General features: G+C 44.3%; 1 protein-coding gene across 4 annotated transcripts in view; it reads left to right on the top strand.

Moving 5' to 3' along the window:
• ptprh (protein tyrosine phosphatase receptor type H) overlaps positions 1–24,106 on the top strand; it is a 95,103-nt gene that overhangs the window by 38,781 nt on the left and 32,216 nt on the right. For 2 of the 4 annotated variants that reach the window (XM_041178112.1, XM_041178113.1), the window contains exons 7-13: positions 225–503; positions 3,312–3,590; positions 6,406–6,684; positions 9,493–9,771; positions 12,802–13,080; positions 17,207–17,485; positions 19,459–19,737. In XM_041178112.1, coding sequence (XP_041034046.1) covers positions 225–503; positions 3,312–3,590; positions 6,406–6,684; positions 9,493–9,771; positions 12,802–13,080; positions 17,207–17,485; positions 19,459–19,737 — 1,953 coding nt within the window. The remainder of the gene's footprint in view (positions 1–224; positions 504–3,311; positions 3,591–6,405; positions 6,685–9,492; positions 9,772–12,801; positions 13,081–17,206; positions 17,486–19,458; positions 19,738–24,106) is intronic. The other 2 variants (XM_041178115.1, XM_041178114.1) reach the window with 2 other exon arrangements.

The following is a 24,106-nucleotide window of genomic DNA, read 5'->3' on the forward strand; positions in this document are numbered from 1 at the left end:
TATTGCCTTCACCTCGCATGGGAAATACTGCGCTCTTTGAAGAATGTTTCCACCTCTAATGTGAACGTGTCTCAGATGTGAGTCCATTCCCTGTCCCATCAAAGGGGCACTGCAAAACCACAGGCAGCAGACATAGTACTGTCCTATAATGGGTCAGAGTGTCAAGGGACACACAGGGTGACGAATCTCTCGCACTAACTCTCTCTTTGCCTTTCTGTTCACAGATCCATCTCCGGTCACTAGTCTGTTTGTGCTGGACAGAACAACAGATTCATTGACAATAAACTGGACAGTTCCCAATGATATAAGATTCTCAGAATACACGTACAACATTACAGTCAGTAGTGATACTGCAAATTTCACTCAGACCCACTCCACAGAGAAAGGAAAGAACACGTTCAATGTGACAGGCCTGAAACCTGGGGTCCAATATAACCTGACGGTGCAGTCAGTCACTCCTGAGAACACACTGAGTACTCCTGAGATTGTGAAAGGCACCACAAGTAAGTTACCCTCCATCTCTTAAAGGGACAGTTACTTCACTGAGGGCTCAGCATGTATGGATTTAGCAGTTACAAGTGACATTTACCTGCAGTCTGTAGAGTTTTTAAAAATTCTTTCACAGGACATGGGTATTGCTGGCTAGGCCAGCATTTTTTTACATTGCCCACCCCTAATTGCCCTTGAGAAGGTGGTGGTGAGCCGCCATCTTGAACCGCTGCAGTCCATGTGGTGCAGGTACACCCACAGTGCTGTTTGGGAGGGAGCTCTAAGATTTTGTCCCAGCAACAGAGAAGGAATGGCAAAATAGTTCCAAGTCGGGATGGTGTGTGGCTTGGAGGAGAGTTAGAATGCAAGAGTCCGTCACAGAGAACAGGTCATTATAGAGAATCCACTATGCATAACAAGAGGGACAATCTTTATTAAAGCTACAGTGTCTATAGATTTTATACAGTGTCCATTACTGATTTGGGTACTAGGTTAGCTCCAACACTATTGTTATGAAATAGCAGGTGGTAAAGCTGAGTTATTTATAATCTGGGTGGGAACCTTTAAACAACTGTCATAGGCTATATTTCCAATTGGTATGTTTTGAGTTGCAGCTCTAAATTCAGGAATGAGACCACCAGTTCTCAAGGGGTTTTTATATCAAACTACATGAGACATTTATTCCTTTCCAAACAGTTGTAGGCATACAGCTACTTTGATGTTACATGACTGCTCTGCACACACAAAATCCCTTCTATTATACCCAGCACTCCCTTTTGAATGTAGGTTCTCATTGTATCACCTGTCTCTTTGAACACGTTTCAAAGTACCAATTTTATTAATAATATGAACATCGCTTGGTATCTCCAAGCTAAGTGCAAGATTTCACTCCCACTCTTGAATGATCTATTCAACAAAATGCAAATGTATCTCTACCTCTGTTTACATCTCAAAACTACTATACATCACAACACCCAGACTAGCCTGGCTTTAATCCAATTAAGGCACACACAGACAGCTTCATAGACTAACGTCTAAGTTAAAAAAGTAATTTCCGATAACATTATTTACATTAATAGCTTCATGAAACCATAGTCACAGTAGAAAACACACTCATAGATCTCAGATCTGAAGAGTTAAAGGGTGCAGAGCGAGATTGACAGAGACAAGGGAGATGGACCAAAGGTCACATTAGTACCGACTGTATGAAGAAAGACAAACTCGCATATATGAAGACTATTTCATATCCTCGAGAGATCCCAAAACACTTCTCAACCAATGAATTAGCCTCAAATTGTTGTGACAGTTTTGCAGTAAAATGCTGTCGCTTTGAAGAGTCCATTGGCCTTGGAGGGAGCTCAGTGTAGATTTATCAGAGAGATAACTGGACACCAAAACTTAATTTACAAGGAGAGATTACACAAACTAGATATATGGAAGGTTTAGAGGTGATTTGATCAAATGGGGTAAATAGGATGGCACTATTTTCACTGGTTAAGGAATCTAGGACTAGGGGATGATCTAAAAGCTTCAGGAATGAGATAAGGAAACATTTCTACACACAGTGGTGGGGGGGTGAGGGGGTTGGTTGAAGTTTTTAACTCACTCCAAATGGCAATTGATGGTAGATCACTTGTTAATTTAAAGCTGGGGTTGCTGCATTTTGTTGACTGAATGGATCAAGGCATGTGGGGTTCAACCACAGATCAGCTATAACAGCAGCGAATGTGACACAGGCTCAAGGGGCTGAATGGCCGCCTTTTTCTATTTTCCTGGGCCTGAACTTTTCCCTCTTCGGGCACAAGCGGGTGGGGGCCGTGATGGAGCTGAATGCCACCCGCGATCGGCTCTACACCGCCATTTTACACGGCCAGGCCAATGAAGGCCCGCCCAGCATCATACACAGGCGGTAGCGCTCAGCGCTATCCATGCGGGCGGGAGGGGGGGAGGAGGAGGGAGAGTTGGGTCCAGAGCAGGCAAGGGAGCGCTTCAATCTCCCTGAGGCACGGAATAGTTAAATGCAATAACAATATAATGAAACATGTTCCCTCATGGGACTGTGACTGTGTCACATGAGGTGGGGCATGTTTTAATTTTTCAAAAAGAAGTTTTTATTCTATTTGTGAAAACTTTAGGAAACCTCATCCCACTCGCGGATGAGTGTTCCCTAAAATAGGTAAAGGCCGCTTGGCCTTTTCGCCTGCCCCGCCAACACTTAGGCTGAAATTAATAGGCCTTTTAATTATTGGCGGGCGCACAGCCTCCTACAGCGTGCGCCCACCCAACGAAACATCGCCAGACATCGCGATGATGTTGGGACTCATGCCCAATGTCATCGGGCATCATCTTATGTATCAGTGTGTCAGGCCCACCCCCGCAAGCTGACTGTCAATTCCTGCCCCTAGTTTAGTTGGACATATAAGATCCCACAAACAGATGATAGTTTGAGATAAGGGCAACTGGAATTTTAGGAGATTTCCCCGGGTTTTTCTCTGGGGAGGGGCTTGTTTTACATCCACTTGAACCACCAGATGGAGCCCCGGTTTCAAGCCTGATCTGTAAGGTGACACCTCCGACACTGCCGCTGATACTGCACTGATATTGCCTTCACCTCGCATGGGAAATACTGCGCTCTTTGAAGAATGTTTCCACTTCTGATGTGAACGTGTCTCAGATGTGAGTCCATTCCCTGTCCCATCAAAGGGCACTGCAAAACCACAGGCAGCAGACATATTACTGTCCTATAACAGGTCAGAGTGTCAAGGGACACACAGGGTGACGAATCTCTCGCACTAACTCTCTCTTTGCCTTTCTGTTCACAGATCCATCTCCAGTCACTAGTCTGTCTGTGCTGGACAGAACAACAGATTCATTGACAATAAACTGGACATTTCCCAATGATACAAGAGTCTCAGAATACACGTACAACATTACAGTCAGTAGTGATACTTTAAATTTCGCGCAGACCCACACCGCTGAGAAAGAAAAGAACACGTTCAATGTGACAGGCCTGATACCTGGGGTCCAATATAACCTGACGGTGCAGTCAGTCACTCCTGAGAACACACTGAGTACTCCTGAGATTGTGAAAGGCACCACAAGTAAGTTGCCCTCCATCTCTTAAAAGGACAATTACTTCACTGAGGGCTCAGCATGTATGGATTTAGCAGTTACAAGTGACATTTACCTGCAGTCTGTAGAGTTTTTAAAAATTCTTTCACAGGACATGGGTATTGCTGGCTAGGCCATCATTTTTTTATATTGCCCACCCCTAATTGCCCTTGAGAAGGTGGTGGTGAGCCGCCATCTTGAACCGCTGCAGTCCATGTGGTGCAGGTACACCCACAGTGCTGTTTGGGAGGGAGCTCTAAGATTTTGTCCCAGCAACAGAGAAGGAACGGCAAAATAGTTCCAAGTCGGGATGGTGTGTGGCTCGGAGGAGAGTTAGAATGCAAGAGTCCGTCACAGAGAACAGGTCATTATAGAGAATGCACTATGCATAACAAGAGGGACAATCTTTATTAAAGCTACAGTGTCTATAGATTTTATACAGTGTTCATTACTGATTTGGGTACTAGGTTAGCTCCAACACTATTGTTATGAAATAGCAGGTGGTAAAGCTGAGTTATTTAAAATCTGGGTGGGAACCTTTAAACAACTGTCATAAGCTATATTTCCAATTGGTATGTTTTGAGTTGCAGCTCTAAATTCAGGAATGAGACCACCAGTTCTCAAGGGGTTTTTATATCAAACTACATGAGACATTTATTCCTTTCCAAACAGTTGTAGGCATACAGCTACTTTGATGTTACATGACTCTGCTCTGCACACACAAAATCCCTTCTATTATACCCAGCACTCCCTTTTGAATGTAGGTTCTCATTGTATCACCTGTCTCTTTGAACACGTTTCAAAGTACCAATTTTATTAATAATATGAACATCGCTTGGTATCTCCAAGCTAAGTGCAAGATTTCACTCCCACTCTTGAATGATCTATTCAACAAAATGCAAATGTATCTCTACCTCTGTTTACATCTCAAAACTACTATACATCACAACACCCAGACTAGCCTGGCTTTAATCCAATTAAGGCACACACAGACAGCGTCATAGACTAACGTCTAAGTTAAAAAAGTAATTTCCGATAACATTATTTACATTAATAGCTTCATGAAACCATAGTCACAGTAGAAAACACACTCATAGATCTCAGATCTGAAGAGTTAAAGGGTGCAGAGCGAGATTGACAGAGACAAGGGAGATGGACCAAAGGTCACATTAGTACCGACTGTATGAAGAAAGACAAACTCGCATATATGAAGACTATTTCATATCCTCGAGAGATCCCAAAACACTTCTCAACCAATGAATTAGCCTCAAATTGTTGTGACAGTTTTGCAGTAAAATGCTGTCGCTTTGAAGAGTCCATTGGCCTTGGAGGGAGCTCAGTGTAGATTTATCAGAGAGATAACTGGACACCAAAACTTAATTTACAAGGAGAGATTACACAAACTAGATATATGGAAGGTTTAGAGGTGATTTGATCAAATGGGGTAAATAGGATGGCACTATTTTCACTGGTTAAGGAATCTAGGACTAGGGGATGATCTAAAAGCTTCAGGAATGAGATAAGGAAACATTTCTACACACAGTGGTGGGGGGGGTGAGGGGCTTGGTTGAAGTTTTTAACTCACTCCAAATGGCAATTGATGGTAGATCACTTGTTAATTTAAAGCTGGGGTTGCTGCATTTTGTTGACTGAATGGATCAAGGCATGTGGGGTTCAACCACAGATCAGCTATAACAGCAGCGAATGTGACACAGGCTCAAGGGGCTGAATGGCCGCCTTTTTCTATTTTCCTGGGCCTGAACTTTTCCCTCTTCGGGCACAAGCGGGTGGGGGCCGTGATGGAGCTGAATGCCACCCGCGATCGGCTCCACACCGCCATTTTACACGGCCAGGCCAATGAAGGCCCGCCCAGCATCATACACAGGCGGTAGCGCTCAGCGCTATCCATGCGGGCGGGGCAGGGGGGGGGAGGAGGAGGGAGAGTTGGGTCCAGAGCAGGCAAGGGAGCGCTTCAATCTCCCTGAGGCACGGAATAGTTAAATGCAATAACAATGTAATGAAACATGTTCCCTCATGGGACTGTGACTGTGTCACATGAGGTGGGGCATGTTTTAATTTTTCAAAAAGAAGTTTTTATTCTATTTGTGAAAACTTTAGGAAACCTCATCCCACTCGCGGATGAGTGTTCCCTAAAATAGGTAAAGGCCGCTTGGCCTTTTCACCTGCCCCGCCAACACTTAGGCTGAAATTAATAGGCCTTTTAATTATTGGCGGGCGCACAGCCTCCTACAGCGTGCGCCCACCCAACGAAACATCGCCAGACATCGCGATGATGTTGGGACTCATGCCCAATGTCATCGGGCATCATCTTATGTATCAGTGTGTCAGGCCCACCCCCGCAAGCTGACTGTCAATTCCTGCCCCTAGTTTAGTTGGACATATAAGATCCCACAAACAGATGATAGTTTGAGATAAGGGCAACTGGAATTTTAGGAGATTTCCCCGGGTTTTTCTCTGGAGAGGGGCTTGTTTTACATCCACTTGAACCACCAGATGGAGCCCCGGTTTCAAGCCTGATCTGTAAGGTGACACCTCCGACACTGCCGCTGATACTGCACTGATATTGCCTTCACCTCGCATGGGAAATACTGCGCTCTTTGAAGAATGTTTCCACTTCTGATGTGAACGTGTCTCAGATGTGAGTCCATTCCCTGTCCCATCAAAGGGCACTGCAAAACCACAGGCAGCAGACATATTACTGTCCTATAACAGGTCAGAGTGTCAAGGGACACACAGGGTGACGAATCTCTCGCACTAACTCTCTCTTTGCCTTTCTGTTCACAGATCCATCTCCAGTCACTAGTCTGTCTGTGCTGGACAGAACAACAGATTCATTGACAATAAACTGGACATTTCCCAATGATACAAGAGTCTCAGAATACACGTACAACATTACAGTCAGTAGTGATACTTTAAATTTCGCGCAGACCCACACCGCTGAGAAAGGAAAGAACACGTTCAATGTGACAGGCCTGAAACCTGGGGTCCAATATAACCTGACGGTGCAGTCAGTCACTCCTGAGAACACACTGAGTACTCCTGAGTTTGTGAAAGGCACCACAAGTAAGTTGCCCTCCATCTCTTAAAAGGACAGTTACTTCACTGAGGGCTCAGCATGTATGGATTTAGCAGTTATAACTGACATTTACCTGCAGTCTGTAGAGTTTTTTTTATTCTTTCACAGGACATGGGTATTGCTGGCTAGGCCAGCATTTTTTTATATTGCCCACACCTAATTGCCCTTGAGAAGGTGGTGGTGAGCCGCCATCTTGAACCGCTGCAGTCCATGTGGTGCAGGTACACCCACAGTGCTGTTTGGGAGGGAGCTCTAAGATTTTGACCCAGCAACAGAGAAGGAACAGCAAAATAGTTCCAAGTCGGGATGGTGTGTGGCTTGGAGGAGAGTTAGAATGCAAGAGTCCGTCACAGAGAACAGGTCATTATAGAGAATGCACTATGCATAACAAGAGGGACAATCTTTATTAAAGCTACAGTGTCTATAGATTTTATACAATGTTCATTACTGATTTGGGTACTAGGTTAGCTCCAACACTATTGTTATGAAATAGCAGGTGGTAAAGCTGAGTTATTTAAAATCTGGGTGGGAACCTTTAAACAACTGTCATAAGCTATATTTCCAATTGGTATGTTTTGAGTTGCAGCTCTAAATTCAGGAATAAGACCACCAGTTCTCAAGGGGTTTTTATATCAAACTACATGAGACATTTATTCCTTTCCAAACAGTTGTAGGCATACAGCTACTTTGATGTTACATGACTCTGCTCTGCACACACAAAATCCCTTCTATTATACCCAGCACTCCCTTTTGAATGTAGGTTCTCATTGTATCACCTGTCTCTTTGAACACGTTTCAAAGTACCAATTTTATTAATAATATGAACATCGCTTGGTATCTCCAAGCTAAGTGCAAGATTTCACTCCCACTCTTGAATGATCTATTCAACAAAATGCAAATGTATCTCTACCTCTGTTTACATCTCAAAACTACTATACATCACAACACCCAGACTAGCCTGGCTTTAATCCAATTAAGGCACACACAGACAGCTTCATAGACTAACGTCTAAGTTAAAAAAGTAATTTCCGATAACATTATTTACATTAATAGCTTCATGAAACCATAGTCACAGTAGAAAACACACTCATAGATCTCAGATCTGAAGAGTTAAAGGGTGCAGAGCGAGATTGACAGAGACAAGGGAGATGGACCAAAGGTCACATTAGTACCGACTGTATGAAGAAAGACAAACTCGCATATTTGAAGACTATTTCATATCCTCGAGAGATCCCAAAACACTTCTCAACCAATGAATTAGCCTCAAATTGTTGTGACAGTTTTGCAGTAAAATGCTGTCGCTTTGAAGAGTCCATTGGCCTTGGAGGGAGCTCAGTGTAGATTTATCAGAGAGATAACTGGACACCAAAACTTAATTTACAAGGAGAGATTACACAAACTAGATATATGGAAGGTTTAGAGGTGATTTGATCAAATGGGGTAAATAGGATGGCACTATTTTCACTGGTTAAGGAATCTAGGACTAGGGGATGATCTAAAAGCTTCAGGAATGAGATAAGGAAACATTTCTACACACAGTGGTAGGGGGGTGAGGGGGTTGGTTGAAGTTTTTAACTCACTCCAAATGGCAATTGATGGTAGATCACTTGTTAATTTAAAGCTGGGGTTGCTGCATTTTGTTGACTGAATGGATCAAGGGATGTGGGGTTCAACCACAGATCAGCTATAACAGCAGCGAATGTGACACAGGCTCAAGGGGCTGAATGGCCGCCTTTTTCTATTTTCCTGGGCCTGAACTTTTCCCTCTTCGGGCACGAGCGGGTGGGGGCCGTGATGGAGCTGAATGCCACCCGCGATCGGCTCCACACCGCCATTTTACACGGCCAGGCCAATGAAGGCCCGCCCAGCATCATACACAGGCGGTAGCACTCAGCGCTATCCATGCGGGCGGGAGGGGGGGAGGAGGAGGGAGAGTTGGGTCCAGAGCAGGCAAGGGAGCGCTTCAATCTCCCTGAGGCACGGAATAGTTAAATGCAATAACAATGTAATGAAACATGTTCCCTCATGGGACTGTGACTGTGTCACATGAGGTGGGGCATGTTTTAATTTTTCAAAAAGAAGTTTTATTCTATTTGTGAAAACTTTAGGAAACCTCATCCCACTCGCGGATGAGTGTTCCCTAAAATAGGTAAAGGCCGCTTGGCCTTTTCACCTGCCCCGCCGACACTTAGGCTGAAATTAATAGGCCTTTTAATTATTGGCGGGCGCACAGCCTCCTACAGCGTGCGCCCACCCAACGAAACATCGCCAGACATCGCGATGATGTTGCGACTCACGTCCAATGTCATCGGGCGTCATCTTATGTATCAGTGTGTCAGGCCCACCCCCGCAAGCTGACTGTCAATTCCTGCCCCTAGTTTATTTGGACATATAAGATCCCACAAACAGATGATAGTTTGAGATAAGGGCAACTGGAATTTTAGGAGATTTCCCCGGGTTTTTCTCTGGAGAGGGGCTTGTTTTACATCCACTTGAACCACCAGATGGAGCCCCGGTTTCAAGCCTGATCTGTAAGGTGACACCTCCGACACTGCCGCTGATACTGCACTGATATTGCCTTCACCTCGCATGGGAAATACTGCGCTCTTTGAAGAATGTTTCCACTTCTGATGTGAACGTGTCTCAGATGTGAGTCCATTCCCTGTCCCATCAAAGGGCACTGCAAAACCACAGGCAGCAGACATAGTACTGTCCTATAACAGGTCAGAGTGTCAAGGGACACACAGGGTGACGAATCTCTCGCAATAACTCTCTCTTTGCCTTTCTGTTCACAGATCCATCTCCAGTCACTAGTCTGTCTGTGCTGGACAGAACAACAGATTCATTGACAATAAACTGGACAGTTCCCAATGATACAAGAGTCTCAGAATACACGTACAACATTACAGTCAGTAGTGATACTTTAAATTTCACGCAGACCCACACCACTGAGAAAGGAAAGAACACGTTCAATGTAACAGGCCTGAAACCTGGGGTCCAATATAACCTGACGGTGCAGTCAGTCACTCCTGAGAACACACTGAGTACTCCTGAGATTGTGAAAGGCACCACAAGTAAGTTGCCCTCCATCTCTTAAAAGGACAATTACTTCACTGAGGGCTCAGCATGTATGGATTTAGCAGTTATAACTGACATTTACCTGCAGTCTGTAGAGTTTTTTTTATTCTTTCACAGGACATGGGTATTGCTGGCTAGGCCAGCATTTTTTTATATTGCCCACACCTAATTGCCCTTGAGAAGGTGGTGGTGAGCCGCCATCTTGAACCGCAGTCCATGTGGTGCAGGTACACCCACAGTGCTGTTTGGGAGGGAGCTCTAAGATTTTGTCCCAGCAACAGAGAAAGAACGGCAAAATAGTTCCAAGTCGGGATGGTGTGTGGCTCGGAGGAGAGTTAGAATGTAAGATATCGTCATAGAGAATAGATTGTTATAGAGAATCCAAAACGCATAACAACAGGGACAGTCTTTATTAAAGTTACATTGCCTATAGATTTTATAGAGAGTCCATTACTGATTTGGGTACTAGGTTAGCTCCAACTCTATTCTTATGACACAGCAGGTGGTAATGGCTGAGTTATTTAAAATCTGAGAGGGAAACTTTAAACAACTGTCATAACCTATATTTTCAATTGGTGTGTTTTGACTTGCAGCTCTAAATTCAGGAATAAGAACACCAGTTCTCAAGAGGTTTTTATATCAAACTACATGAGACATTTATTAATTTACAAGTTAAACAAGTACACATGGCTACAAATTACTATTATCATAATTTTTTAACAAATTCCCAAATTATTCTCCACGAAGTCAACAACAACCAATAGACTTAACCAGACACCAGGCAAAGCATTTTCACTTTATGAATTCAAAATGAGGTTCCTTTCAATTTGGTTCCTTACCAAACAGTTGTACGCTTACAGCTGCTTTGATGTTACATGCCTCTGCTCTGAACACAAGCTTCCTTCTATTATATCCAGCACTCCCCTTTGAATGTACGTTCTCATTTTATCACCTGTTCCTTTGAACACCTTTCAAAGTGCCACTTTTATTACTAATATAAACATTGCTTGGTATCTCCAAAATAGGTGCAAGATTTCACTCTCACTCTTGAATGCTCTATTCAACAAAATGCAAATGTACCTCTACCTCTGTTTACATCTTAAAACTACTATACATCAAAACACCCAGACTAGCCTGGCTTTAATCCAATTAAGGCACACCCAGGCACCTCCATAGACAAAACGTCTATGTTAAAAAAAGTGATCTCTGATAACATTATTTACATTAATAGCTTCATGACACCTATAGTCACAGTAGAAAACACACTCGTAGATCTCAGATCTGAAGAGTTAAAGGGTGCAGAGCGAGAGTGACAGAGACAAGGGTATTGGACCAAAGGTCACATTAGTACCGACTGTATGAAGAAAGACAAATTCACATATATGAAGACCATTTCATATTCTCGAGAGATCCTAAAACATTCACAACCAATGTATTAGCCTGAAATTGTTGTGACGATTTTGCAGGAAAATGCTGTCGCTTTGAAGGGTCCATTGGCCTTGGAGGGAGTTCAGTGTGGATTTACCAGAGAGATAACTGGACTCCAGAACTTAATTTACAAGGAGAGATTACACAAACTAGATATATGGAAGGTTTAGAGGTGATTTGATCAAAATTTCGAACACATTTAGGGAAACTGTGGGGATAAATATGAGGGAACTATTTTAACTGGTTAGGGAATCTAGGACTAGGGGATGATCTAAAAGTTTCAGGAATGAGATAAGGAAACATTTCTACATACGTTGGTGGGGCGGGTAGGGTAGAAATTTTTAACTCACTCCAAATAACAATTGATGCTAGATCACTTGTTAATTTAAAGCTGGGGTTGCTGCATTTTGTTGACTGAATGGATCAAGGGATGTGGGGTTAAACCACAAATCAGCTATGACAGCATCGAATGTGACACAGGCTCGAAGGGCTGAATGGCCTCCTCCTTTTTCTTTCTTCCTCGGCCTGAATTTTTCCCCCTTCGGGCACGAGAGGGTGTGGGCGGCGGTGGAGCTAACTGCCACCCGCGATCGGCTCCACACCGCCATTTTACACGGCCAGGCCAATGAAGGCCCGCCCATCGTCATATACAGGCGGTAGCACTCAGCGCTATCCATGCGGGGGGGCGGGGGGGTGCGGTGGTGGGGGGGGGTGGGGCGGGAGGAGGAGGGAGTGTCGGGTCCAGAGCAGGCAAGGGAGCGCTTCAATCTCCCTGAGGCACGGAATAATTAAATGCAATAAAAATGACATGAAACATGTTCCCTCATGGGACTGTGACTGTGTCACATGAGGTGGGGCATGTTTTAGTTTTTCAAAAAGAAGTTTTTATTCTATTTGTGAAAACTTTAGGAAACCTCATCCCACTCGCGGATGAGTGTTCCCTAAAATAGGTAAAGGCCGCTTGGCCTTTTCACCTTCCCCGCCAACCCTTAGGCTGAAATTAATAGGCCTTTTAATTATTGGCGGGCGCACAGTCTCCTCCAGCACGCGCCCACCCAATGAAACATCGCCAGACATCGCGATGATGTTGGGACTCACGCCCAATGTCATCGGGCATCATCTTATGTATCAGTGTGTCAGGCCCACCCCCGCAAGCTGACTGTCAATTCCTGCCCCTAGTTTATTTGGACATAATAAGATCCCACAAACAGATGATAGTTTGAGATAAGGGCAACTGGAATTTTAGGAGATTTCCCCGGGTTTTTCTCTGGAGAGGGGCTTGTTTTACATCCACTTGAACCACCAGATGGAGCCCCGGTTTCAAGCCTGATCTGTAAGGTGACACCTCCGACACTGCCGCTGATACTGCACTGATATTGCCTTCACCTCGCATGGGAAATACTGCGCTCTTTGAAGAATGTTTCCACCTCTAATGTGAACGTGTCTCAGATGTGAGTCCATTCCCTGTCGCATCAAATGGGCACTGCAAAACCACAGGCAGCAGACATAGTACTGTCCTATAACGGGTCAGAGTGTCAAGGGACACACAGGGTGACGAATCTCTCGCACTAACTCTCTCTTTGCCTTTCTGTTCACAGATCCATCTCCAGTTACTAGTCTGTCTGTGCTGGACAGAACAACAGATTCATTGACAATAAACTGGACAGTTCCCAATGATATAAGATTCTCAGAATACACATACAACATTACAGTCAGTAGTGATACCGCAAATTTCACTCAGACCCACTCCACAGAGAAAGGAAAGAACACGTTCAATGTGACAGGCCTGAAACCTGGGGTCCAATATAACCTGACGGTGCAGTCAGTCACTCCTGAGAACACACTAAGTACTCCTGAGATTGTGAAAGGCACCACAAGTAAGTTACCCTCCATCTCTTAAAGGAACAGTTACTTCACTGAGGGCTCAGCATGTATGGATTTAGCAGTTACAAGTGACATTTACCTGCAGTCTGTAGAGTTTTTAAAAATTCTTTCACAGGACATGGGTATTGCTGGCTAGGCCATCATTTTTTTATATTGCCCACACCTAATTGCCCTTGAGAAGGTGGTGGTGAGCCGCCATCTTGAACCGCAGTCCATGTGGTGCAGGTACACCCACAGTGCTGTTTGGGAGGGAGCTCTAAGATTTTGACCCAGCAACAGAGAAAGAACGGCAAAATAGTTCCAAGTCGGGATGGTGTGTGGCTTGGAGGAGAGTTAGAATGCAAGAGTCCGTCACAGAGAACAGGTCATTATAGAGAATCCACTATGCATAACAATGGGAACACTGTTATTAAAGCTGCATTGCCTATAGGTTTTGTACACAGTTCATTACTGATTTGGGTACTAGGTTAGCTCCAACTCTATTCTTATGACACAGCAGGTGGTAAAGGCTGAGTTATTTAAAATCTGAGAGGGAACCTTGAAACAACTGTCATAACCTATATTTTCAATTGGTACAGCTTCCCACAGCTTCCAACCTGATAGTCGCCCAACCTCGGACGGCCCGCTTCTAACTCCTACCCAAAATCCACAAACAGAACTGCCCCGGTAGACCGATCATCTCAGCTTGCTCCTGCCCCACAAAACTCATTTCTCGTTATCTTGACTCCCTTCTCTCTCCCCTTGTCCAGTCCCTTCCCACCTACATCCGTGATTCCTCTGACACCTTACGTCACATCAACAATTTCCAGTTCCCTGGCGCCAACCGCTTTCTCTTCACCATGGACGTCCAATCCCTCTACACCTCCATCCCCCACCAGGTTGGTCTGAGGGCCCTTAGCTTCTTCCTCGAACAGAGGCCCGAACAATCCCCATCCACCGCTACTCTCCTCCGTCTGGCTGAACTTGTTCTCACGCTGAACAATTTCTCCTTCAACTCCTCTCACTTCCTCCAAATAAAAGGTGTGGCTATGGGTACCCGCATGAGCCCCAGCTATGCCTGTCTCTTTATGGGGTATGTGGAACATTCCTTGTTGCAGTCCTACTCCGGCCCCCTTCCACAACTCTTTCTCCGGTACATCGATGATTACTTCGGTGCCGCTTCATGCTCTCGTCGGGACTTGGAAAAATTTATTAATTTTGCTTCCAATCTCCACCCCTCCATCATTTTCACGTGGTCCATCTCTGACACTTCCCTTCCCTTCCTTGACCTCTCTGTCTCAATCTCTGGTGATAGACTGTCCACCAATATCCATTACAAACCCACCAACTCCCACAGCTATCTCGACTACAGCTCCTCACACCCCGCTTCCTGTAAGGACTCCATCCCATTCTCTCAGTTCCTTCGCCTCCGTCGCATCTGTTCCGATGATGCTACCTTCAAAAACAGTTCCTCTGACATGTCCTCCTTCTTCCTTAACCGAGGTTTTCCACCCACGGTCGTTGACAGGGCCCTCAACCGTGTCCGGCCCATCTCCCGCGCATCCGCCCTCACGCCTTCTCCTCCCTCCCAGAAACATGATAGGGTCCCCCTTGTCCTCACTTATCACCCCACCAGCCTCCGCATTCAAAGGATCATCCTCCGTCATTTCCGCCAACTCCAGCATGATGCCACCACCAAACACATCTTCCCTTCACCCCCCTTATCGGCATTCCGTAGGGATCGCTCCCTCCGGGACACCCTGGTCCACTCCTCCATCACCCCCTACTCCTCAACCCCTCCTATGGCACCACCCCATGCCCAAGCAAAAGATGCAACACCTGCCCCTTCACTTCCTCTCTCCTCACCATCCAAGGACCCAAACACTCCTTTCAAGTGAAGCAGCATTTCACTTGCATTTCCCCCAACTTAACTTCTGCATTCGTTGCTCCCAATGTGGTCTCCTCTACATTGGAGAGACCAAACGTAAACTGGGCGACCGCTTTGCAGAACACCTGCGGTCTGTCCGCAAGAATGACCCAAACCTCCCTGTCGCTTGCCATTTTAACACTCCACCCTGCTCTCTTGCCCACATGTCTGTCCTTGGCTTGCTGCATTGTTCCAGTGAAGCCCAATGCTAACTGGAGGAACAACACCTCATCTTCCGACTAGGCACTTTACAGCCTTCCGGACTGAATATTGAATTCAACAACTTTAGGTCGTGAGCTCCCTCCCCCATCCCCACCCCCTTTCTGTTTCCCCCTTCCTTTTTTTCCCAATAAATTATAAAGATTTTCCTTTTCCCACCTATTTCCATTATATAATAAAAAAAACACCCCCACTAGAGCTATACCTTGAGTGCCCTACCATCCATTCTTAATTAGCACATTCGTTTAGATAATATCATCAACTTTAACTTTAACACCTATGTGTTCTATTGTACTACTGTCGTTGACATCTTTTGATGATCTGCTTCTATCACTGCTTGTTTGTCCCTACAACCACACAACCCCCCCTTCCCCTCTCTCTCTCTCTATCTCTCCGCCCCCCCACACACACACCTTAAACCAGCTTATATTTCAACTCTTTCTTGGACTCGAACTCAAGTTCTGTCGAAGGGTCATGAGGACTCGAAACGTCAACTCTTTTCTTCTCCGCCGATGCTGCCAGACCTGCTGAGTTTTTCCAGGTAATTCTGTTTTTGTTTTGGATTTCCAGCATCCGCAGTTTTTTTGTTTTTATTTTCAATTGGTATGTTTGAGTTGCAGCTCTAAATTCAGGAATAAGACCACATGTTCTCAAGAGTTTTTTATATCAAACTACATGAGACATTTATTAATTTACAAGTTAAACAAGTACACATGGCTACAAATTACTATTATCATAATTTTTTAACAAATTCCCAAATTATTCTCCATGAAGTCAGCAACAACCAATAGACTTAACCAGACACCAGGCAAAGCATTTTCACTTTATGAATTCAAAATGAGGTTCCTTTCAGTTTGATTCCTTTCCAAACAGTTGTATGCTTACAGTTGCTTTGATGTTACATGCCTCTGCTCTGAACACAAGCTTCCTTCTATTATATCCAGCACTCCACTTTGAATGTAAGTTCTCATTGTACCACCTGTCCCTTTGAACACCTTTCAAAGTACCACTTTTATTACTAATATAAACATTGCTTGGTATCTCCAAGCTAGGTGCAAGATTTCACTCCCACTCTTGAATGCTCTTTTCAAAAAAATGCAAATGTATCTCTACCTCTGTTTACATCTCAAAACTGCTATACATCAAAACACCCAGACTAGCCTGGCTTTAATCCAATTAAGGCACACACAGACACCTCCATAGACTAAACATCTATGTTAAAAAAAGTAATTTCCAATAACATTATTTACATTAATAGCTTCATGACACCTATAGTCACAGTAGAAAACACACTCGTAGATCTCAGATCTGAAGAGTTAAAGGGTGCAGAGCGAGAGTGACAGAGACAAGGGAGCCAGGCCAAAGGTCACATTAGTACCGACTGTATGAAGAAAGACAAACTCGCATATATGAAGACCATTTCATATTCTCGAGAGATCCCAAAACAATTCACAACCAATAAATTAGCCTCAAATTATTGTGACAATTTTGTAGTAAAATGCTGTCGCTTTGAAGGGTCCATTGGCCTTGGAGGGAGCTCAGTGTAGATTTACCAGAGAGATAACTGGACTCCAAAACTTAATTTACAAGGAGAGATTACGCAAACTAGATATATGGAAGGTTTAGAGGTGATTTGATCAAAATTTCGAACACATTTAGGGAAACTATGGGGGTAAGTAGGAGGGAACTATTTCACTGGTTAGGGAATCTCGGACTAGGGAATGATCTAAAAGTTTCAGGAATGAGGTAAGGAAACATTTCTACTCACGGTGGTGGGGCGGATGGGGTAGAAATTTTTAACTCACTCCAAATGTCAATTGATGCTAGATCACTTGTTAATTTAAAGTTGGGTTTGCTGAATTTTCTCGACTGAATGGATCAAGGGATGTGGGGTTCGACCACAGAATACTGTCCTATAGCGGGTCATAGTGTGAAGGAACACAAAGGGTGGTAAACCTCTCTCACTAACTCTCTCTTTGCCTTTCTGTTCACAGATCCATCTCCAGTCACTAGTCTGTCTGTGCTGGACAGAACAACAGATTCATTGACAATAAACTGGACATTTCCCAATGATATAAGATTCTCAGAATACACGTACAACATTACAGTCAGTAGTGATACTGCAAATTTCATGCAGACCAACTCCACAGAGAAAGGAAAGAACACGTTCAAAGTGACAGGCCTGAAACCTGGGTTCCAATATAACCTGATGGTGCAGTCAGTCACTCCTGAGACCACACTGAGTACTCCTGAGATTGTGAAAGGCACCACAAGTAAGTTACCCTCCATCTCTTAAAGGGACAGTTACTTCACTGAGGGCTCAGCATGTATGGATTTAGCAGTTATAACTGAAATTTACCTGCAGTCGGTAGTGTTTTTAAAAATTCTTTCACAGGACATGGGTATTGCTGGCTAGGCCAGCATTTTTTTATATTGCCCACCCCTAATTGCCCTTGAGAAGGTGGTGGTGAGCCGCCATCTTGAACCGCTGCAGTCCATGTGGTGCAGGTACACCCACAGTGCTGTTTGGGAGGGAGCTCTAAGATTTTGACCCAGCAACAGAGAAGGAATGGCAAAATAGTTCCAAGTCGGGATGGTGTGTGGCTCAGAGGAGAGTTAGAATGCAAGAGTCCGTCACAGAGAACAGGTCATTATAGAGAATCCACTATGCATAACAACGGGAACACTGTTATTAAAGCTGCATTGCCTATAGGTTTTGTACACAGTTCATTACTGATTTGGGTACTAGGTTAGTTCCAACTCTATTCTTATGACACAGCAGGTGGTAATGGCTGAGTTATTTAAAATCTGAGAGGGAACCTTGAAACAACTGTCATAACCTATATTTTCAATTGGTATGTTTGACTTGCAGCTCTAAATTCAGGAATAAGAACACCAGTTCTCAAGAGGTTTTTATATCAAACTACATGAGACATTTATTAATTTACAAGTTAAACAAGTACACATGGCTACAAATTACTATTATCATAATTTTTTAACAAATTCCCAAATTATTCTCCACGAAGTCAACAACAACCAATAGACTTAACCAGACACCAGGCAAAGCATTTTCACTGTATGAATTCAAAATGAGGTTCCTTTCAATTTGATTCCTTTCCAAACAGTTGTACGCTTACAGCTGCTTTGATGTTACATGCCTCTGCTCTGAACACAAGCTTCCTTCTATTATATCCAGCACTCCCCTTTGAATGTAAGTTCTCATTGTACCACCTGTCCCTTTGAACACCTTTCAAAGTACCACTTTTATTACTAATATAAACATTGCTTGGTATCTCTAAGCTAGGTGCAAGATTTCACTCCCACCCTTGAATGCTCTATTCAAAAAAATGCAAATGTATCTCTACCTCTGTTTACATCTCAAAACTACTATACATCAAAACACCCAGACTAGCCTGGCTTTAATCCAATTAAGGCACACACAGACACCTCCATAGACTAAACGTCTATGTTTAAAAAAGTAATTTCCAATAACATTATTTACATTAATAGCTTCATGACACCTATAGTCACAGTACAAAACACACTCGTAGATCTCAGATCTGAAGAGTTAAAGGCTGCAGAGCGCAGAGTGACAGAGACAAGGGAGCTGGGCCAAAGGTCACACTAGTACCGACTGTATGAAGAAAGACAAACTCGCATATATGAAGACCATTTCATATTCTCGAGAGATCCTAAAACACTTCACAACCAATGAATTAGCCTCAAATTATTGTGACAATTTTGTAGTAAAATGCTGTCGCTTTGAAAGGTCCATTGGCCTTGGAGGGAACTCAGTGTAGATTTGCCAGAGCGATAACTGGACTCCAAAACTTAATTTACAAGGAGAGATTGCACAAACTAGATATATGGAAGGTTTAGAGGTGATTTGATCAAAATTTCGAACACATTTAGGGAAACTATGGGGGTAAGTAGGAGGGAACTATTTCACTGGTTAGGGAATCTCGGACTAGGGAATGATCTAAAAGTTTCAGGAATGAGATAAGGAAACATTTCTACTCACGGTGGTGGGGCGGATGGGGTAGAAATTTTTAACTCCAAATGTCAATTGATGCTAGATCACTTGTTAATTTAAAGCTGGGTTTGCTGAATTTTGTCGACTGAATGGATCAAGGGATGTGGGGTTCGACCACAGAATACTGTCCTATAGCAGCGGGTCATAGTGTGAAGGAACACAAAGGGTGGCAAACCTTTCGTACTAACTCTCTCTTTGCCTTTCTGTTCACAGATCCATCTCCGGTCACTAGTCTGTCTGTGCTGAACAGAACAACAGATTTATTGACAATAAACTGGACAGTTCCCGATGATACAAGAGTCTCAGAATACACATACAACATTACAGTCAGTAGTGATACTGCAAATTTCACTCAGACCCTCTTCTCAAAGAAAGGAGAGAACACTTTCAATGTGACAGGCCTGGAACCTGGGTTCCAATATAACCTGACGGTGAAGTCAGTCACTCCTGAGAACACACTGAGTACTCCTGAGATTGTGAAAGGCTCCACAAGTAAGTTACCCTCCATCTCTTAAAGGGACAGTCACTCCATTGTAGGCTCAGAATTGTGCAATCTATGAAGGCACTGGACTCAAACACTGGGCTTGTGCCGAGATTGCTGATGTCAGCCAGTCATCCATTGGGCCAGTGCAGTTGGCCTCAGTGCCACTGCGTAATGGAAAGGTGGGAAAGCGTCAGAAGTGGCTCCCTGCTCAGGTCAACCCTCCAGTCACTGTGGCTGGAAACGCAAGTGTGGTAGCCAAGTGAAGGCAGAAGTGGGTTGTGTGGCCCCGCAGAGCCACATAGCCAGCCACTGTCTGCTGTCACACATGAGAAAGTAGGTGAGGCTTTGGAGATGAACTGACAGTGCAACTCATGAAAGCCCTTTTTTCTGTATCTGATATATTATGGGCTGGCTCATGACCTGTCTTACACACAGTGGGAGATTTGCGTGCGATTATCACCACCTCCCATGTGGATGGATTTTGCGGTTAATCCCCAGCAAATACCGCAAATTAATGAATTAGATTGCTAGACTGAGTGGGTGGCCATTGTGACAATCTCCTATTAAATCTACAGTATCTGGGGAAGGACAGAATCTTGTGTGTAGAAGGTATGTTTCATCTCGTTAGGGTTTCCTAAAGAACTTCATAGTTAATGAATTACACTCAGAAGGTAACTGCTGCTGTAATATAGCTAAATGCAACAGCCACTGGGCACAGTAAGATCCCACCAACAGAAATGAGTAGAATGAACTTGGAAGTGTTTATTAACAGTGGAATCTTAGAGGTTATGTTGTACAGCGGATTTGAAAGTGACACACAATCTTTTATGTGCACTTGAATCTTTGAACTATGTCTTGGGTTAATGTTTCACCTGACCATAAGACCATAAGACATAGGAGCAGAAATTAGGCCATTCAGTCCATCAAGTCTGCTCCACCATTCAATCTTGGCTGATAAGTTTCTCAACCCCATTCTCCCGCCTTCTCCCAGTAACCCTTGATCCCCCCCTTACCAGTCAAGAACCTATCTGTCTCGGTCTTAAATACACTCAATGACCTGACCTCCACAGCCTTCTGTGGCAATGAGTTCCATAGATTCACCACTCTCTGGCTAAAGAAGTTTCTCCTCATCTCTGTTCTAAAATGTCTTCCCTTTACTCTGAGGCTGTGCCCTCAGGTCCTAGTCTCTCCTACTAATGGAAACATCTTCCCCATGTCCACTCTATCCAGGCCTTTCAGTATTCTGTAAGTTTCAATCAGATCTCCCCTCATCCTTCTAAACTCCATCAAGTATAGACCCAGAGTCCTCAAACATTCCTCATATGTTAAGCCTTTCATTCCTGGGATCATTCTCGTGAACCTCCTCTGGACCCTCTCTAGGGCCAGCACATCCTTCCTGAGATACAGGGCCAAAAAATGCTCACAATATTCTAAATGTGGTCTGACCAGAGCCTTATAAAGCCTCAGCAGCACATCCCTGCTTTTATATTCTAAATAAATGCCAACATTGCATTTGCCTTCCTAACTACCGACTCAACTTGCAAGTTAACCTTAGGAGAATCCTGGACTAGGATTCCCAAGTCCCTTTGCACTCCAGACTTCTGAATTCTCTCCCCATTTAGAAAATAGTCTATGCCTTAATTCTTCCTACCAAAGTGCACGACCTCACACTTCCCCACGTTGTATTCCATCTGCCACTTCTTTGCCCATTCTCCTAACCTGTCCAAATCCTTCTGCAGCATCCCTGCCTCCTTAATACTACCTGTCCCTCCACCTATCTTTGTATCGTCTGCAAACTTAGCCAGAATGGCCTCAGTTCCTTCATCTCAATCATTAATGTATAAAGTGAAATGTTGTGGTCCCAACACTGAACCCTGCGGAACTCCACTAGTCACCGGCCGCCATCCTGAGAAGGACCCCCTTATCCCCACTCTCTGCCTCCTGCCAGACAGCCAATCTTCTATCCATGCTAGTACCTTGCCTCTAACACCATGGGTTCTTATCTTACTGAGCAGCCTCCTGTGCGGCACCTTGTCAAAGGCCTTTTGGAACTCCAAGTAGATAACATCCATTGGCTCTCCTTTGTCTAACCTGCTCGTTACCTCCTCAAAGAATTCTAATAGGTTTGTCAGGCATGACCTCCCCTTGATGAAACCATGTTGACTTTGCCCTATTCTGAAATCTCATCTTTAATAATGGACTCTAAAATCTTACCAATGACCGAGGTCAGGCTTATAAGCCTGTAATTTCCCGTCTTTTGCCTCACTCCCTTCTTAAACAGGGGGTCGCATTAGTGATTTTCCAGTCCTCTTGAACCCTCCCTGACTCCAGTGATTCCTGAAAGATCACCACTAATGCCTCCACTATTTCTTCAGCTATCTCCTTCAGAACTCTGGGGTGTAACCCATCTAGTCCAGGTGATTATCTACCTTCAGACCTTCAGTTTTCCTAGCACCTTCTCCTTGGTAATGGCCACCATACTCACCTCTGCCTCCCCCAACTCTCTTGAATTTTGGGGATGTTACTCGTGTCTTCTTCCGTGAAGACTGATGCAAAGTACCTATTTAGTTCCTCCGCCATTTCTTTGTTCCCCATTATTACTTCTCCAGTGTCATTTTCCAGTGGCCCAATGTCCACTTTTGCTTCTCTCTTACCCTTTATATATCTAAATAAACTCTTGCAATCTTATTTTATATTACTGGCTAGTTTACCCTCATATTTAATCTTCTCCCTCCTAATTTCTTTTTTAGTTGTCCTCTGTTGGTCTTTGTAGGCTTCCCAATCCCCTGTTTCCCACTGCTCTTCGCCGCATTGTATGCTTTCTCTTTAGCTTTTATGCTGTCCCTGACTTCCCTTGTCAGCCATGGTTGCCTCGTCCTCCCTTTAGTATGCTTCTTCTTCCTAGGGATGAATTTTTGCTGTGTCTCCCAAATTACTCCCAGAAACTCCTGCCATTGCTGTTCCACTGTCTTTCCTGCTAGGCTCATCTCCCAGTCAATTCTGGCCAGCTCCTCCCTCATGCCTCTGTAGTTGCCTTTGTTCAACTGTAATACTGTTACATCAGATTCCAGTTTTTTCCTCTCAAATTGCAGGGTAAATTCTATCATATTATGGTCACTTCCTCCTAAGGGTTCCTTCACCTTAAGCTCCCTTATCAAATCTGCCTCATTCCACATCACTAAATCTAGAATTGCCTGTTCCCTAGTGGGCTCCACCACAAGCTGCTCCAAAAAGCCATCTCGTAGACATTCCACAAATTCCTTTTCTTGGGATCCACTACCAACCTGATTTTCCCAGTCTACCTGCATATTGAAATCCCCCATGATCACTGTAACCTTGCCTTTCTTACACACCTTTTCTATCTCCTGGTGTATCTTGTGCCCCACATCCTGACTACTGTTCGGAGGCCTTACATAACTCCCATTATGGTTTTTTTACCTTTGCAGTTCCTCAACTCTCCCCACACAGATTCTACATCATCTGACCCTACGTCGTTTCTTGCTATCGATTTAATTTCATTTCTTACTAACAAAGCAACCCCACCCCCTCTGCCAACCTGTCTATCTTTTCGATAGGATGTATATCCTTGGATATTTAGCTCCCAGTCCTGATCCCCCTGCAGCCATGTCTCCGTAATGCCCACCACATCATACCTGCAGTGCAGCACTCCCTTCGTACGGCCCTGAGATTGGGGCATTGCCCCATGTGATAGGCATGTGACCTAGTACCTCAGTCATGACTCTTTACAGAAAATCTCACACCTGGGGCATGTCCATTGTGAACCCCACAGGCAGAAACCAAAGAATGGCACACACTTTGTCTTGGTCACAGGAACACACAGAGTAGAAGGTGTCTCCCAATAATTAACTCTTTCTTTGCCTTTCTGTTCACCGATCCTTCTCTGGTAACTCGTCTGTCTGTGCTGAACAGGACAACAGAGTCACTGGTAACAAAATGGACAGCGCCTACTGATATAAGAGCCTTAGATTACACATATGATATTACAGTCACAAGTGACACTGGAGCTTTCTTTAGGACCAACTCCACAGGGAGAGGAGAGAATATGTTCCAAGTAACAGACCTGAAACCTGGGGTCAAATATAACCTGACAGTGAAGTCAGTCACTCCTGAGAACACAATGTCCTGCAAATGTCGATGGCACCACAAGTAAGTTGCGCTCCATCTCTTAATTGGTCAGTCGCTCCCCCTGTGACACAGTGAGTGAAGTCTGCATCAGGCTGAGTCAGGCAAACCTGAAGGGACCAGCCTCAAACTGGCCCACGTTAACTCTGCCCCATCTCAGTCAGAACACTAGTTGTGATAAGCCTCAGTGCCTTGGTAGTGAAATGGGGGAGAAAATGAGGCAGAGTGACTGTC

The sequence above is a fragment of the Carcharodon carcharias genome, chromosome 31 (genome assembly GCF_017639515.1).
Source record: "Carcharodon carcharias isolate sCarCar2 chromosome 31, sCarCar2.pri, whole genome shotgun sequence".
Lineage (NCBI taxonomy): Eukaryota > Metazoa > Chordata > Chondrichthyes > Lamniformes > Lamnidae > Carcharodon > Carcharodon carcharias.